General features: G+C 54.3%; 1 protein-coding gene across 1 annotated transcript in view; it reads left to right on the forward strand.

Moving 5' to 3' along the window:
- Positions 1 to 6,891, forward strand: part of LOC135404848 (kelch-like protein 10) — a 130,431-nt gene extending 123,540 nt beyond the window's left edge. Inside the window, 3 exon segments of the mRNA XM_064639581.1 lie at positions 6,170 to 6,647; positions 6,741 to 6,763; positions 6,765 to 6,891. Of these exon segments, the coding sequence (XP_064495651.1) occupies positions 6,170 to 6,647; positions 6,741 to 6,763; positions 6,765 to 6,867 (604 nt within the window). The 3' untranslated portion in view covers positions 6,868 to 6,891.
- The last annotated feature ends 9,995 nt before the right edge of the window (positions 6,892 to 16,886 follow it).

Consider the following 16,886-nt stretch of genomic DNA (forward strand, 5'->3'; position numbering starts at 1 on the left):
AAATCCCCCCTTGAGACCCTGGTGGGAGAGGCCGTTTTGAAGGGCTCCCCGGTGCAGGAAGGCAGTGGGGAGGAAAAGGGCTGGAGATCCTCCCGCAGGAGGGGCTCCAAAGTCAGCCCAGGGTGCTGTGAGGAGGAAAGACGCAGCCTGTGTGGGGAAGGTGGCCGGAACTTGAGCCAGATCTCGGACCTGGTGGAGCCTGAGCAGCCTCCCAGCAGGGAGAAGCCCGTCCGGCGCTTGGAGTGTGAAAAGAGCTTCAGGAAGAGCACCCACCTGCTCCAACACCAGCACATCCACAGTGGGAAACGGTCCTACCCATGTGGGGAATGTGAAAAGAGCTTCAGGCAGATCTCCAGCCTGATCCGACACCAGCGCATCTCCAGCTCAGATCACACCAGCTCAGATCTCCTCAACACTCAGTTTCACACCAGTTTAGATCTCCTCCTGCATGAGCGGATTCACACGGATGAGAGGCCCTTCCACTGCACCGACTGCGGGAAGGGCTTCCAACAGAACCAGAACTCCCACCTCATCACCCACCGGCGCGTCCACACCAGGGAGAGGCCTTACAAGTGTGGGGAGCTCTGCTGTGTTGAGCTCTATGTACCCGTCAAACTCTTCCATCCCAGCATCCAGTGATGGCTGATCACAAGACTTAGAAGGGGGAACTATTTACAACGGCACGCTCCGAGTTGAAGTGCTGAATGAGATGCCCATGGAGTTGTTGTGCCGGTAGTAGTGTGGCCTGGCCATGTAGTCCATGACGCTGGAGAGCCCTGGTACCACGCAGCAGCTGACAGCGCTGCGGGTGATGCCCATGCTGTGGGCGTTGTACAGGTTGTCCCTGTGCCTTCCCCTGCAGGGCCCCTGTCCATCCCCATCAGGTCCCTGCCCGTGCCCCCCGGGCTGAGCTCCCCCCAGGAAGTGCCGTGGAGCTGAAGCTGCTGCCATCCCCCCCCTGCAGCCGCTGCCCCAGCCAAGGGAGCAGCAAAGGCAGGGCCAGGAGCAGAGGCAGCAGCAGGGGAGCCCTGGGGGGGCCGGGAAGCTCTTGTGTGGGGCAGGAAAGAGGCGCTGGGCACGAGGCCGGGGCTGTGCTGAGCAGGCCCAGCCCTCACATCCCCCCAGCCAACGCCGGCTGCCCGGGGGGCACGGGAGGGACCCCCAGCCCGTGTGCCCCACACTGAGCTGGCAGAGAGAGAGCCAAGGGACAGGGCCACGGGCAGGGCCACGGGGGAGGGACAGGCAGGGCCATTGCAGGACCACGGTGAGGGCACAGCCTGTGGCAGCAGAGCTGCCCAGGGCCGGGGGCAGCCGGGGCTGTTGGGACCAGCCAGTGCTGGGGCCGAGCAGAGCACGAGGCCTCTCGCAGAGCCCTGGAGCAGCCTCCCACTTGCCAGCCCCGGCCTGGTGGGGTGACACTGTCCCCTCCCTCCAGGACACTCCCCCTGAAATCTTTGGGGGGACCTTTTGTGTCTATTCCTGGTTCCTGATTCCTGCTGGGGACCTGAGGGAGCCTCTGCAATCCCCTCCATGGGGCACCATCTCCTCTCCAGAGCTTTACTCAGTGCAGGCTTTGCAGGGAAACCTGTGCTGGCAGCCCGAGTATGTCCTGACCCCCTATGCTCCCCCCAGAATATTTGGGATGAGTTCCCCCTTCCCAGGCACGCACAGGATGGGGGGCAGTTGTTTTCCTGCTGTTCCTGTTCCTGCTCAGCCCTGGGTGGCTCCTGGGGGTGGGCGGGAGGTGTTTTCTGAGGGTACTGGGCTGGGTTGGGGGCAGAGCCCCAGCGGTGGGTGGGGGATGCGGGTCCCCCCCATGGTGGGGGTTGGTGTTGCTGGGTCAGGCCCCGCCGGCTCCATTGTCAGCCCGGTGCCGGCGGGGGGGACACAGCAGGTTTGGGGCCCCTCCAGGAGTGCTGGGGGTGGGTGTGGAGCCCGGGAGCTGCCAAGTGTGGAGGGTGGAGCGGGGTGATGCCAGAGCTGGGGGACCCCGGCAGCCTGGAGGGGGGAGCACGGAGAGGAAGGAGCCCCGAGACCCCCGGGAGCCTGAAACGGGGGGCGTGGAGAAGGGGAAGCCTGGACAGTGGGGACCCCTGGGATCCCCGAGACGATGAAGTGGAAAACCTGGAGAGAGGGAATATCCGGGAATGTGGCACCCTGAAGGCGAGAGTCAGAGGAGAAGGGACCCTTGAGACCCAACACTCCCAAGTATCCCTAAGTGGGACCCCAAGCATCCCAGACAGGGGAGACTCTCTGAACCCCAGAGGGCAGAGACTAGAGAGGGGGAATTTCTGGGAGAGATTTTTTGGGCTAATCTTCATATTTTGGAGTATATTTTAGCTGAATCCCAACTTTTTGCAGTTTGTGGGGACGAGGGTTTTCTTGCTATTTGAGGGGTTTTTTTCCTGAATCACTGTGGTTTGGGTTTTTCTGGGCTGAATCTTGGTGTTTTGGAGGTTTTTATGGTCACGGGATGCCCGATAAGTTCTAGAGATGGACTTGGGCAGGAGGAACCCCCAAACCAACGTGCTCAGCTCTTGTTTCCCCCCCATCAGGATTTGTCCTTCCCAAAGCTTGGGCGGATGGAGGAGGAGGCTGCGAGGAAGAGGAAGATGCCTTGGGCCCCCCAGGCGGGTGAGGAGGCAGTCAGTGTCTATTTGGGCGGGTGTTGTGCTGGCTCTGTCAGCCGAGCATGGCCCCGGCTGCAGGACAACCCCGCTGGCGCCGCCGTCCTGCCGGGGCCGGAGTTGGGGGGATGTCCTTGGCCTTCCCTGTGGGCCGGAGGCAAATCCCCTCCCTGTCCTTCTTGCTTCCTGCCCCAGGCCCTGAGCTGAGGACGGAGAGCCCGGAGGACAAATCCCCCTGGCAGACCCTGGTGGGAGAGGCCGTTTTGAAGGGCTCCCCGGTGCAGGAAGGCAGTGGGGAGGAAAAGGGCCGGAGATCCCCCTGCAGGAGGGGCTCCAAAGGCAGCCCAGGGTGCTCTGAGGAGGAAAGAGCCAGCCTGTGCCGGGAAGGCCGGAGCTTGAGGGTGAGCTCTGAGCTGGTGGTCCCTGAGCAGCCTCCCAGCAGGTAGAAGCCCTTCAAGTGCTTGGAGTGTGAGAAGAGCTTCAGGAAGAGCCCCAGCCTCCTCACCCACCAGCACATCCACTCTGAGGAACGGCCCTACAGGTGTGGGAAGTGTGGGAAGAGCTTTGCCCAGAGTGGACACTTGTCCAAACACCAACGGACCCACCCTTAAGAGAGCCAGCGAGTGGGTTCAGCGCTGGATGTTTGCAGGCAACACCAGAGTGTTCCACACGCGTCAGTGAGGTCCACTCTGCCTCTGACTGCAACGTGGGGGATAGCTGAGCACCCACCAGACAGTCATCCTCCAACATGGAGAGGAAGATGAGTGCAAGCAAGTGGAGCATCGCCAACGAGCTCCGCCTTGAAGGGACATTCTGTGATGTGGTTATAAGAGTTCATGGAGTGGAATTCAAGGCTCACAAGCTCATCCTCTGTTGTTGCAGTACTTACTTCAGGTCCTCCAACATGGAGAGGGAGATGAGCGACACGTCTACAGAAATTCCAAGAGGGCCGGGCTGGGCGGGTGCAGGGGCCAGGACGTTGTCTTTCCTCCTTGCTGCACAAAGCTCCAATGTGCCATATGCAAAATGGTTTGGAAGCAGCAGGAAGCCTGGGAGCTGCTGGCCTCCAGCCCAGCTCTGTGGGTGAGACCTGGGGAGGCAGCTGATGGGTTCTGGAGGTGAAGGGTCAAGCTGGAGCCCTCACCAGTGCTGCAGGGGGCAGCTGCCCCCCAACAGCGCAGGATTGAGCCCATCAGGATGCGTGTTTTTGAGCTGTGGATTCTGCCTGCAGCACAGAGGCTCATGGGCTGTGGTGGGCTACCTGCACCTCGGGGCGGGGGCAGCCCTGTGCCCCCACTCTGCCCCCTCCCAGCAGCTTTGGGAGCTTCATCCTTTTTTGCACCTCTGACGGGCCTGTCCCTTCGCCCCAGCCATGACCGAGGGGCCACAGTGGCCGGCGTGGTGGGCGTGGGGCGGCTGATCACCGGCATGGACGGGGTCTGCAGGGCATGTGCGTGAACGAGCGGCGTCACCTGGGCCCCACCTGGGCTACGGCAGCATCGGCGTGGGTAAGGGGCCACGGCACGGAGGGATGGAGGGGGCAACCCCCCTGGGGCTGCTGTCAGCAGGGACAGGGCTCCAGTGCCCACCTGGCAGCTCCACGGCCAGGGCAAGTGGTGCTGAAGCAGGGCTTCCCTGCAGCTTGGCCACCCCCTGCTCCCGGAGGGTCCGGAGGATCCCCCGCACGCGCTCGGGCTGCCGGATCCGGACCGTGGCTTTCTCCAGCTCGGGCACCTGCGGGCAGAGCAGAGACCCCGCTCGGTGCCGCCCCGGTGGGACCGAGGAGCCTCCAGCGCCCTCCTGGCCGCGCTCCCCCGCCCAGCCCCGGGGCCGCCGCTGCCCCAGCCCGGGCTCCCGGCCCGCGGACCCCGCTCACCATCGCTCCCGCTCCGCTCCCGCCGGGCCGCGCAGCCGCGGGGCGGGGCCGGGGGGGCGGGACCGGAACGCGGCCGCGGGGCCGGGGGGGACTCGGGGCGTGCTCGGGGTAGGGGGTGCGGGGGGACCCCCCGTGCCCCGGCTGCGCCTCCGCCCGGCGCCCGCAGCAGCGCGGGGCGGGACCGGCGGTTTCGTTTCTGCCGCAGCGAGCGGGGAGGGCGAAGCAGAAAGGAAAGATTCCAATAAAGAAGCCGCGGGCAAGGGCGCCCGGCACTGAACCGCCCCGCAGCGCCGGGGACGCGGAGTCGCGGAACCCTGTGCGGGAAATGCCCGCAGAGAACCGTCCCCCAGCACTGCCAAGGCCACCACTAACCCATGTCCCCAAGAGCCACACGGCTTTTAAACCTGGACAGGGATGAGGACGCCACCGCTGCTGCCCTGGGCAGCTGTGCCAGGGCTGGACAGCCCTTTTGGGGAAAAAACTTTCCCATGAGCCAACCTAAATCTCCCCTGGCACACCTCAAATGACAAATCAGGGGCAGCGTGTGCGACTTCAGCACTGACAGGAGCTGGGCTGTGCCTCAGCTTCCTCCTGGGTGAGGTGGCACAAGGCACTTCAGCAGCAGTCAGTGCCCACCTTTCGGGACTTTTACACTCTGGCAAAATAATACTGAGGATTATTTATTATTATTATTCTTCATTATTCTTATGCTGGGGGATCACACAGACGATTTTGCTCCAGCAACCATTAACATTGTGCAGGCCCGGGGTTCAGCAGAACCTGGGCCGAGGGGAAGTGAAGGCGCCGGGCAACTAGGGAATGTTGGGCCTGGGTCACCCCTGTGGTTGTGATGTCATCACGGGTCACAATCCAGAGCCAGCAAGTGGGTTCAGCGCTGGATGTTTCCAGGCAACACCAGTGTTCTGCACACGTCAGTGAGGTCCACTGCCTCTGACTGCAGCGTGGGAGATAGCACCAGAAAGTCATCCTCCAGCACAGAGAGGGAGATGAGCGGAAGGAATTGGAGCATCACCAACGAGCTCCGCCTTGAAGCTCCGCCCTGTGATGTGATCATAACAATTGATGGAGTGCAATTCAAAGCTAACAAGCAAATCCTCTCCTGTTGCAGTGTCTACTTTGGGTCAGTACTGGAAACACAAGAATTTATTTACAAGGGCCTGGAGTGACAGGACAAGGGGTAATGGTGTCACACTGACAGAGGTTTATATTAGATAGTTGGAAAAACTTCCTCCCTGTGAGGGTGGTGAGGTCCTGGCACAGGTTGCCCAGAGAAGCTGTGACTGCCCCATCTCTGGAAGTGTCCAAGGCCAGGTTGGATGGGGCTTGGAGCAACCTGGTCTAGTGGAAGGAGTTCCTACCCATGGCAGGGGTTGGAATGGGATAATCCTTAAGGTCCCCTCCAACCCAGGCCATTTTGTGATTTTGTGATTCCTGTGGAAGCATGGGGGTCGTTCACCCTGGTGCTCCCTGTCCCCAGCCAGAGGCTTTCTCTCCTTTTTCAAACAACCAGCAAGTAAAACATTAATTAATAAACTATGGGGCCTCCCAGCAGGGCTCCTGCCAGTGCCTAAACTGTTGCCCTGGGAGTTCGGGAAACACAGGGGACCCAAGGACAGGATTTCATGCAGCAGTGCTGTGTTTTCAGGATACTGTTTACCAACTGGGACAAGATGGTCTATCAAATCCCCGGTGTTTCAGCTGAAATGATGGGTCTCATCATCGATTTCGCCTACACTGGGACAGTACCGATCACGGAGGACAACGTTGAGAGTTTGCTGGCTGCAGCAGACCAGTTCAATGTCATGGGCATTGTCAACCTGTGCTGCGAGTTCCTCATTTCCAGGCTCTGCTCTGAGAACTGCATTGGCATCTGGAGATTAACTAGCTATTACTACTGCCCTGACCTGCGCGCAGCCGCCTGCGCTTACATCTTGCATCACTTCGAGGAGGTGTCCCAGGTGTCCGAGGAGTTCCTAGCCCTCTCTGCTGAGGAGCTGGCACATATCATCGAGAAGGACGAGCTCAACGTGAGGCGAGAAGAAGCCATGCTCGAGGCTGTGCTGAGGTGGATCACTCACGACCTGCAGAACAGGAGGCAGTACATCGCCTGCTTGCTGGACAAGGTGGGTGCAGCACAGCTTTGAAGCTGTCCCCAAAGGCTGCCGAGGGGGAAACCATCAGCATTAGTATTCTAACCTCCTCCTTGCATGTTCCAGGTTCGACTGGCACTCCTACAGTCTGAACAACGTCGAAGCTCACGAGTACGTGAAGGACAGTGCTGAGGGCAAAGATCTCATCATCAGGGCCCTGTCAGAAATCTATGACTTTTTTATAGATTATTAAAGAATAAATTTGCAGATCGAAGTAAGAGACAACTCCATAATGTTATAATGTTATATTTAGCATTTTGTTAAAAGCACAAGTTTGAGAGTTGTGTAATAACTAAGCACAAGATCTGTTGAGTTGCTGACTAACAAACCACAACGCAGAGATGAATTGTCACATTATGCCTTGTTCTTAAAAGTACTTGTTCTAAGCATATTTGTAGGAATCAAAATGGAGAAAGCAGGGGGAGGGGTAGACCACGAGGTCTGGATTTAAAAACCACTACCTGCAATGGAAAATTCCAGCATCACGGCCCATAGAGACTATTGACTACTGGTCTATTGGCTGATGTCTCCCAGCAACAGGATTAGCCCACGAAAAGAGGAACCAAACAGGAGTCGGCCCGTGTCATGGTTTGAAATCCCCAAAATCTAAACTCCCTAGTCCTAGCCCCCTGTCACATCTCAATCTAATGTGAGATGGGTTTTTTTTTTTCCAGACAAAACACACCAGACTCCAAATGGGGGAAAGGGAATATATTACAATGACTATACAAATAAATACTACAATACATTATATACAATCTTAGCTATCTCTACCATGACATAAGTATTTACAATGGATCAGATCTCTTTCCCCCTCCAAATAAAAGTCCAGGAGGGAAGAAGGACAGATCCCTTCTTGTCTCTGAGCAGTTTCTCTATGGCAGCAGTCCTCTTCACATGCAGCAGCTGATAGCTGGATCTCTTTTCAATACACACAAGAGGGTCTCCAAGCCCCTTGGCCCGTCGTCTCCAAACGAAGGGTCTTCAAGACACAGGGGGTCTCCTTTCACCCCTCTTGGCTCTCCTTCAACTCCAAGCAAAGGCCTCATCTGTGGACTGCCAGCAGGGACAAGGCTCGCTTCACCACAGGCATATCACGAAATGCAGGGGCATCTTTGTGAAAGTCCCTTCCTCAGGGGATTCACCCCTGAGTCAGAACATCTTGGGCAGCATTCAGTTGCAAGCCTTTGCCTCAAGAGTTCTACCAGAGCTCCTGTGCTCTGTTCCAGGCTGCCAGGCTTGTCAGCAGCAGCGGGGGGGCCAAGGTCAACTCCCCCCACATTCCTTTTCTGTCCCGATCCAGCTTCAGGACACCTGTGAGCTTCTCAGCTCCTCTCCCTCTGGTGCTGCACATCCAAAACTACTCTCCAAAATAGGAGTCCATGTCCCTCCTTTCCCGGAGGTCTCAAAGGAGTTTGGGGGGTTTGGTTCAGTTCTTACCCCCAAAGCTCTGTAGCTCTGCTGCTGACTCTCCTTCTCGGCTCTCCGGGACAACTCGGTGTCTCCCTTACTCAGCTGCATGTCTCTGCTGCTTCTCCGGTTCAGTTCTTATCTGTCCTGGCTCTCTGCCAGAGTCTCTGGACGCTGCGTCTGCTGCTGCTGTCTCTGCTCACTCACCGTGGAGAAAACATCTCCCAGCTTAACTACAAACAGTCTAACACTGTTCCAAGTCTCTGCAGTCCCCCCAGCCGGGGGTCGGGAGGGGGCCAGAGCCCTCCAAGGGGCTCCGAGCCCCTTCCTCGTGGCTCACAACATGGCTACCTCTCCTACAACAACAAAACTACAACTCTTCTCTTCCGTTTGCTTGTGGTATGTTTACATTTTGCAGGAGCGCAGATTGGTTCAAAGCTCAAGTGCCACCACCCCTCGGGGGTTACCACTTTCTTAGCCTCTGGGGGAAAATCTGGTTCAAACCACTACAGCCCGCGAAAGGGGAACCAAACAGAATCTAACCCGCGGAACTGGAGTCAATGGACAGATGACGTGACATTGGGGGGAGGTGGTTGTGAAAGGGTATAAGAAGTGCTGCCCTGTTGTTCCCTTTTGCGGACCGTGGCAGGAACAAGGGGCTTCCTCCGATCGCCCGGCTCGCCGTTTTGCTTATTTGTTCTTCAATAAATTCTTTATTTCCTTGCAACCCTAAATTTCTCGAGTCTCTTGACTATATCAACCTGAACTCGTACGGCCAGAGCTCCTCAGCCGACGCCAAGCCACTCACCCTGTAGGGGACGCAAAGTCCTTGTGTAACAAGGAATAACTGCTCCTCGTGTGGTGCTGAGACAAAAAGAGCTTTATTTCAAATTCGGTGTGGTTTTATCCTTTTACACCATGTGACTTCTTTAGCCAATGAGGTTACCTATGTCGGCGCATGGTCCCCTGGGCTCCTCTGCCCCGGCACGTCCTCTGTGCCTTGGACACGCCTCCCACATCACCCTGCTCTTAATTATCTAAAGAAGTCACAAAAACAGTGCAAAACAACAACAGTGTATACAATCAAAACAGTACATTGTAAACTACCAAGGTTTGCAATGACCCAGCACATCGCTTGCTTGGTTTCTTATACTTCTATGGTAAACCTTATAAAACTTTCTTATATTCCTAAAGGGTAGTGCAACTTGGAGAAATAACTTTATTAACTTAGGGGCCTTAGGCCAACCGTGTATAAACTTACAACCTTTATTAATCTGAGGGGTTTTATAACTAGGGAATTCAACTTTATTTAAAAAACAGGATAATCTTAGCAAAACTAAATTTTCTTAAAAGCAACCTTGTGGCTGAGGTAATGTTATTTTGTGAGGTGTTTTGTGTTTTAATATTTGACCAGACAAACAACTCTTTTCATTCATTCACTCTTTTCATTCATTTTCATTCATCGGTGGCCACCTTCACTCACGCACACACATACACACACATTTTACAGACTGCTTTTTACCACATTGGTCATTCCTTAATGTAAACCTGAAACATAAACATAACTCTTTTTAAACTTCTGCGTTACTCTGGTTCCTGCTGCTGTGGTCGTGTACCTGGATAGGATTTTACACACCTGGAAGAAATCTGCTTAAGTTCTTTTCTTGTAGCTACACAGGCATAGCTCCCTCCCCCTGTCACAAAATCTAGGGATCTTGTCCACTGTCCTGAAATCAAGTTCCTAACCACGACCGGTGGTTCGGGAGAGGCACAAGCCTGGGGTTTATGTTGCTTTTCATACTTATGCTTTTCAGTGCTGTCACAATTTAAAAAACTGATAACATACATAGCTTTTTACAGATGTTCTTGCAGGCTACACAGATTCTCCCCCTTTTTGTTTTTATCTAGTATGTGTTTCAATGTGTGATGTGCTTGTCTTATAGGTTATTGTGGAATGCTTGTGACATGAGAATTTTCCTATTTGATAGGAAGTAAAGCTGTTTTATTATTATTGTTAATCCATTTTTGGGTACCAAAGGTTGCTAAGCAACTAAATCATTGTGTTTTACGCTCTTGTGTTTTGTCCAGTGGATGCTGTGGCAGTTATGTTTTGTGGATGTGTATCTATGTGCATGTACATATTTCAATATGTCCAGTTCAGAGATGTGTATATCTGTTCGCTAGATCTCATTTGCCATTAACTCTCTAGGGTTAATGCTTTCCTGAGATGGCATGGGTGTGATTTTCTGACAGTGTGGGCATGCCCTGATAATGTCTGAGCTTTATTAATCGTGGGTTGGAATTGGCTCTTTACAGAATGTGCATTCTGATGGAAAAATGAATGAGTTAATTTTGCTTGCTCTAGAACTCTGGGTATGGTGTTAAACATTGCTGCTTTAGCAGCTTCTTAGTTTCTGTCAGTTATTGGCTCTGACCTGTCAGCATGTGATTTGTGTGTATTGTATAGAAATCATACCTTTTGTAAATCACGGGAACCAAACAGAACGCATTTCAAACAACAGGTGAGGGTTAACAATATCTCAAGGAAATTAACTTTCAAGACAGGGTATGAACCTTATAGTATAACAGACATAGATACAACATTAGGGGTTGTTCAGAAAACTTTCCAAGGCAATATGAACGGCAGTCAGTTCCAGAACCTGCACAGAGCCTTGGTTCACGGTCTGTAGTTCTCGTTCCCACTGTTCTGTGGCAGGATTTACTCAAGACATTGCAGCATTTTGTGTTTTTCCCAGATGCATCTGTGAAGGCTCTGAGACCTTTTACTGTTTCAGGTTTGCATCTGGTGTGGCTTTTAAAGGTAAATTACCGTTTTCTGCCCACAATCTGTGCTTAAGGAGATGGATTGAAATATTACCACCACTTGCCAAGGCAGTTTGGGATCCTGCGTCCTCAGCTGGCATCCTATCCAAATTGTCCTTTGAAGCTGGACTGTTGACAAAAGGCAGGATCTCTTCCGTCCAATTCCCGCAGTCGTGCTCTGCCTTTAATGACAAGCTTTGCAAACATCTCATTAACAGTTTACACATTTTTTAGGTGGTGTGTGTGTGGCAGGAAGAGCCATTCTAGAACTAACAGTGGGCTTCTCTCAGTTTGATCCCACTGAACAATACTGCAAAGTCGGTACCTGCTGGGAATTAGGACTAGGTAGATTTGCCTTTCAGGATTTCTCCTGTTTTGTCTGCTTGTATCACCTTGGTACAATTTTCTAGCACTTGGTTTGCCTCTGCAGCCAGAGATTTGTCAGACTTTAGGTTGGAGTTCCCCTTTAGCAATACAAAGAGAGGGTGTAGGCCCCTTGTGGTTATGGTTAAAACAGGTTTTAAGCAATTGACAGCTCCCTGAGGCTTCTGCAACTCGTGTAAATATAAAGTGTTTTTTACCTCGAGCTGTAGCAGCTGTGGAGAACTTTTTTGCTGCGTGGATTCCTGTCCAGGGCAAGCCCAGAGTTGTGGTTGCTGGATCCTTCCTGAAACAATCTGAAGATCTGCATCTTGGACAATTTTGGTTAGAGCAGTAACAATGAATGGCAGTTCATTTCTTGTGGCCGTGGTTATCAATGTGTCCTCTGCATAATGATGTATCATGGCTGTTTGATACCTTGTCGGGTTACTTTGCATCTCCTGAGGAGGGACAGCCCAGCAGTGATTTTGCATAGGCTGTGCATTGTTCGTGGCCATGACGAGAGAGAAAAGTCTCTGGGCATCCCCATGGTGTATAAGGGTGGTAAAGGAATAGTTCTTTGAACCAGTTACCACTAGTGGCCAATTTGCTGGAAGCTTTATAGGTAGGGGCAGTCCAAGCTGCAAGGCTTCCGCATGTTTTTTGACTGCGTGTTCTGCTCTTAACATTTGCAGTGTTTTCCACCTGTCCCCTTTCTTGGGGGTGCAGAGTACATGGGTATTTTGGGGGCTGGTTATTGGCATATTGTGGCTTGCCTTAAGTTGTTTCCTCTCTTGCACATGAAAAGTGGTGTTACAAAGGAGTACAGCAAGCAGTACCCCCACAAGCAGTGCAATGCTTGCGACCTATCTCTTGCCTTGCTTATGGCACCCTTGGTACAACTCAGTCCATTCCCTGCTGCTAGGGTGCTTATGAAATGTTGCTATTAGAGGTCTCCAGGGGCAATCTTTCTGAGAGTGATCAGTGTCTCCACATCTAACACAACTACCTGTGTGTCTGACTTCTTTTTGTACTCTTAGCTGGGCATCTAAGGCTGCAGCTAAAAAGGCAGGTTGGTGCTTCTCAGAGCTAACTCTTTGGTAGGGTTGAACCAGTTCAGGAATGTTGCAATTTTCCCCTGCAGGAGGGGTCTGCAAGGCTCTTTCACAGCTTGTATTCCCCTCTTCAAGAGCCAACTGCTTATACAGCATCTCTCTGGCTTCATTGTATTCAACTTGCTTGTTTAAAGCAGACTGCAGCTGGTCTAAACATCTCAAATTTGGCTCAGTACAACCTTGTAACACTTTAATGGGGAACAGGTAATTATCTTGGTTTGTAGTGAGAGTGTTTTTCATAGCTATTAGGGCTTGCCTGGCTACTACGTCGCATATTTCTCTATGGTATTTAGATTGTGTATCTAATGAATTATAATTTGCATCCCCACTTAACTGGTGTGCTGTGACGCCTGCCTGTGGGTATTTAATATAAGCAGAGCAATTTTTCTGAAAGTCAGCTAACCAGACTGTATATTGGGTGTCACTAAGAACTATTTTCATTAGTTCTTTCCAGTCATATGTGGTGAAAAAATAGATGGAACTCAATGCCTCCAAATACTTGAGAGTATTGGTTAAGGACATACCAGATTCTCTTACCAAAGGCCTCAGTTTCTCTGTAGCCCCATACAGGGGTTGACGCTGAGGGGACTGGCTTTGGCTGAATTTGTTTGGGCACGCCTGAATATTATTCAAGCTTCCCACTTGAAGTGCCTCGCCCAGACATTGTTCCCAGGTGTTAACTGACTTCCCCCCATTCGCCTCTACGTTCCCTCCCGGTGGAACCATCCCTGGTTCCTTCTCCCCATCCCCCCACTCCTCCCCCTCTGTGGCTCCAGTGAACCCGGTTCCCTGGGGGGGTGGTGGTGGGCAGTGGGCAGGGGGTGGGGTTGCTTTCCCCTTGGTGTCTGTGGGTGGGGCGGGGCTGCGCCGGGGCCAGAGAGAAGGATCGGTGTCTGGTCCGTGTGGTGGGGAAGATGGTGGCACCCATGCCTGGGCACGTGGTCGGCGATCATTCGCGCTATGGGGTGGCAAATAAACTGGGTTAACCCCCCCATCACCATTACGGGGCCCCCCGCGGTGGTGCCATGGGCTGGGATCTCGCGTCACAAGCCCCGTCCCTTCCCGCCGACCTGCATCCTTTGGGCTCCCGGTTCCTGACCCAGTACTTAAATCACGAACGGCTCCTCTCCCTCCCCCCTCTATGTCCCGTGAGTTTCTGTTCCTGCGTTGCAAGTTTGGTAATTGTGTGTGTGTCTTGGTTCAGAATATGGTAAGATTTTAGCAGTAAAGTTAATGTTTCAATGTCTCTGTGAGGTTGCTATGGAAACGAAGCATCTTATGTTCCCTTAGCTCCAGGCAGGTGCCGGAGCACATGGCTGGGAGTTCCTTTGTGTAGCAGTTTCAGTTCCGACTGGGCTGTTCGCCTGCCGGCTTTTTTTTCTTCTGGCGTCTGCGAGGTTTGGGGTCGGAATCAGGGCCGCCCTCTCTGGCCGCTTCGATCTGTCGGCTTTTTCTTTCTTCTTTCTTCCTCTCGTTCCTGTGCACTTTTCCTAATATTTGGGAGCTCCTAAACTAACTTTCCATTTCTCAGACGTCACTGAGACAACGGGTTATAGACATCTTGGTTTTTTGTGGTGAAAGATTCCAGAGTCAAAATAATAGACTCGATAACCGGAATCTACCACGAGTTTCCTGCTTCAGGATAATCTAAACTGACTTAATATAAGTTAAAAGAGTCCCAAGTTCGGGTGCGCCATGTGTAGGAGACACAAATGTCCTTATATAATAAGGAAAAACACCTCCTCGTGTGATGGTGAACAAAGAGAGTTTATTTCAAATTCAGCACAGTTTTATCCTTTAACACCCTGTGACTCCTTTAACCAATGAGGTTACCTGTGTCGGTGCATGCTCCCTTGGGCTTCTCTGCCCCAGCACGTACCCTGTGCCCTGGACACGCCTCCCACACCCTGGTTCCCCCCAGTGTGTCCCAGTATCCCCCAGTAATCACCCAGTGCCCTGCAAAGCCCCCCAACTGTCCCCAAGGTGTCCCCAGATGCCCTTGGCCTTTCTGTGAGCGTGGAGGGGAGGACGTTTCTGGGGTCAGAGGGTCTGGGGGGGCTCCTGGGGTGAGATGGAGGGTTGGGGACATCAGGGATGGGGTTTGGGGCCAGTGAGGAAGGGCTTGGGGCCAGTGGAATTGGGGGTGTCAAGGGGGGAATAATGGCAATGGGGAGGCCCTGGGGACACTGGAGACACCAGGGTTGTCTTGGAGTGTCAAGAGGGGAATTAGGGACACCAAGAGGGTCTTGGGGACACCAGGGGGGTTTCAGGATTCACCTGCTCGTGGTGCAGCCCCTCCTCTCCCCCCCAGGCCCCTTTAACCCCCCGCAAATGTCCCCTAACCCCCATTTTCCCTTTAATCCCCTCCCCACACAGATCCCTTTGACCCCCCAGAGCACCCAAGACCTCTTTTAACTTCCATAAATGCAACCAAAGCCACCCCAAACCCCCTTAAATCCCCATCCCACCCCTGCAGATCCCCCCAAATCTCCCGCAGCCCCCCCCTCAAATCCCTTCCAACCCCCCCAAGAGGGATCACCCAGCACCCTGGGACAGGAACACAGTGGGCTGTACTGGGGGCACTGGGCTGTACTGGGAGGGCACTGAGGGGGGCTCAGGTGTCCCACGACAACGTGGCCCAGCTCCAGGAGAGATCTGGGGAGCAGTGAGGAGCTACTGGTCTGTCCTGGTCTGTCCTGGTCTGTCCAGGTCTAAACCCCCAATCCCCAAAGCCCCTCCCCAGCTCCCCCAGGACACTCCTGCACCCCAAAGCCCCCCAGGCCCCCCCAGGCCCAATTTGGTCCTGCTGCCCCTTGAGCATCTGCAGCTGCTGCAGAAGCAGGCATTTCATCAGCAAATGTGCAGCTGAAACCAAGCTGGGGGTGTGTTGATGTGCTGGAAGGCAGGAGGGCTCTGCAGAGGGACCTGGCCAAGCTGGATCCATGGGCTGATTGCAAGGGGATGAGGGTCAAGCAGGCCAAGGGCCGGGTCCTGCCCTTTGGCCACAAGAAGCCCCGGCAGCCCCCCGGGCTGGGGCCAGAGTGGCTGGAGAGCAGGCAGGCAGAAAGGGAGCTGGGAGTGGGGATGGACAGGAAGCTGAAGAGGAGGCAGAGTGTGGCCAGGTGGCCAAGAGGGCCAATGGATGGTGGCCTGGCTGAGGCAGAGTGTGGCAGCAGGAGCAGGGAAGGGATTGTTGGGCTGGAGTGAGCGCTGGTGAGGCCACCCCTGGAGTGCTGTGTCCAGCTCTGGGCCCCTGAGTTGAGGAAGGCCCTGGAGGGGCTGGAGCAGGAGCAGAGAAGAGCAGCGAGGCTGGGGAAGGGAGTGGAGCACAAGTGGTGTGAGGAGAGGCTGAGGGAGCTGGGGGTGTTGAGGCTGGAGAAGAGGAGGCTCAGGGGAGACCTCCTGACTCTCTGCAAGTCCCTGCCAGGAGGGTGTAGCCAGGTGGGGGTGGGGCTGTTCTGCCAGGAAGCAGCAGTAGGACAAGAGGGCTGGGTCTGGAGCTGTGCCAGGGGAGGTTTAGGTTGGATATTAGGAAGGAATTTTTTCCCAAGAGAGTAATCAGGCCTTGGAATGGGCTGGGCAGGGAGGGAGTGTAGTCCCTGTCCCTGGAGGTGTCCCTGGAGTTATTTTTTAGCATCAACATTCCATGGCATCATAACCCTAAATAATTTCATTTCTATCAATAGATCTGATTTGCCATCATTAAAACCTGGGGGACAAAAGTGGTTCAGTCACACCTCTGTAATTCCTCTAAATATAAAATGTTGACAAGATTCAAGGCTGAGATTGGATCCAGCAGCCTCCAGCACCCCACAGGAAGTTGGGAGCTCAGGGGTACCACTCCCTTTCCCAAAACCTGGTTTCCAAAGACCCCCATGGGACTGCCGGACCCACCAGACCACCCCTCCTTTTCCACCCTTCTCCCTGTTCCTCCTGCTTTTCCGTGGTCCCCTCAATCCCCAGCCCAACCAGGATCACTTTTGGGGTCCCAACCCCTACTTTTTGCCCCCCTTCCCACCCCTTCCACATCATCCCCCCACTCCCCAGCCCCTCATGCTCAGTTTGGGGGTCCCACCCTCCCCTTTTCTCCACTCTTCTGACCTCTCCCACCCATTTCCCATCACCCCCCAAACTTCAGTGCCCCTCCCCCTCCACTTTTGGGGGGTCCCACTCCCTCCCACTCAGTTTGGGGTCCCACCACCCCTTTATCCCCTCTGACCCCCCTTTTCCCACCAACCACCCCCCTCCCACCCCCCACTCACCCGAGAGCTCCTCGCCCGCAGCCGGGGGGGCTCCCAGCACCACCAGTGCCCAGAGAAGTCCCCCAGAAATGGGGTTGGGGGGGTCCTGGGTGGTCTTTGAGTGTGTTTGGGGGTCCTTGAAGGGCTTTGGGGAAGTGTAGGGGGTTCCCAGCACCTTTTGGTGTGAGCTGGGTGCTTTATTGAGGGGCAGGTGCCCTCCCAAAGCCCCCCCAGAGCGAGTTGACATTGGGGGAACACAGGGG

This window comes from Pseudopipra pipra, chromosome W (genome assembly GCF_036250125.1).
Source record: "Pseudopipra pipra isolate bDixPip1 chromosome W, bDixPip1.hap1, whole genome shotgun sequence".
Taxonomy (NCBI): domain Eukaryota; kingdom Metazoa; phylum Chordata; class Aves; order Passeriformes; family Pipridae; genus Pseudopipra; species Pseudopipra pipra.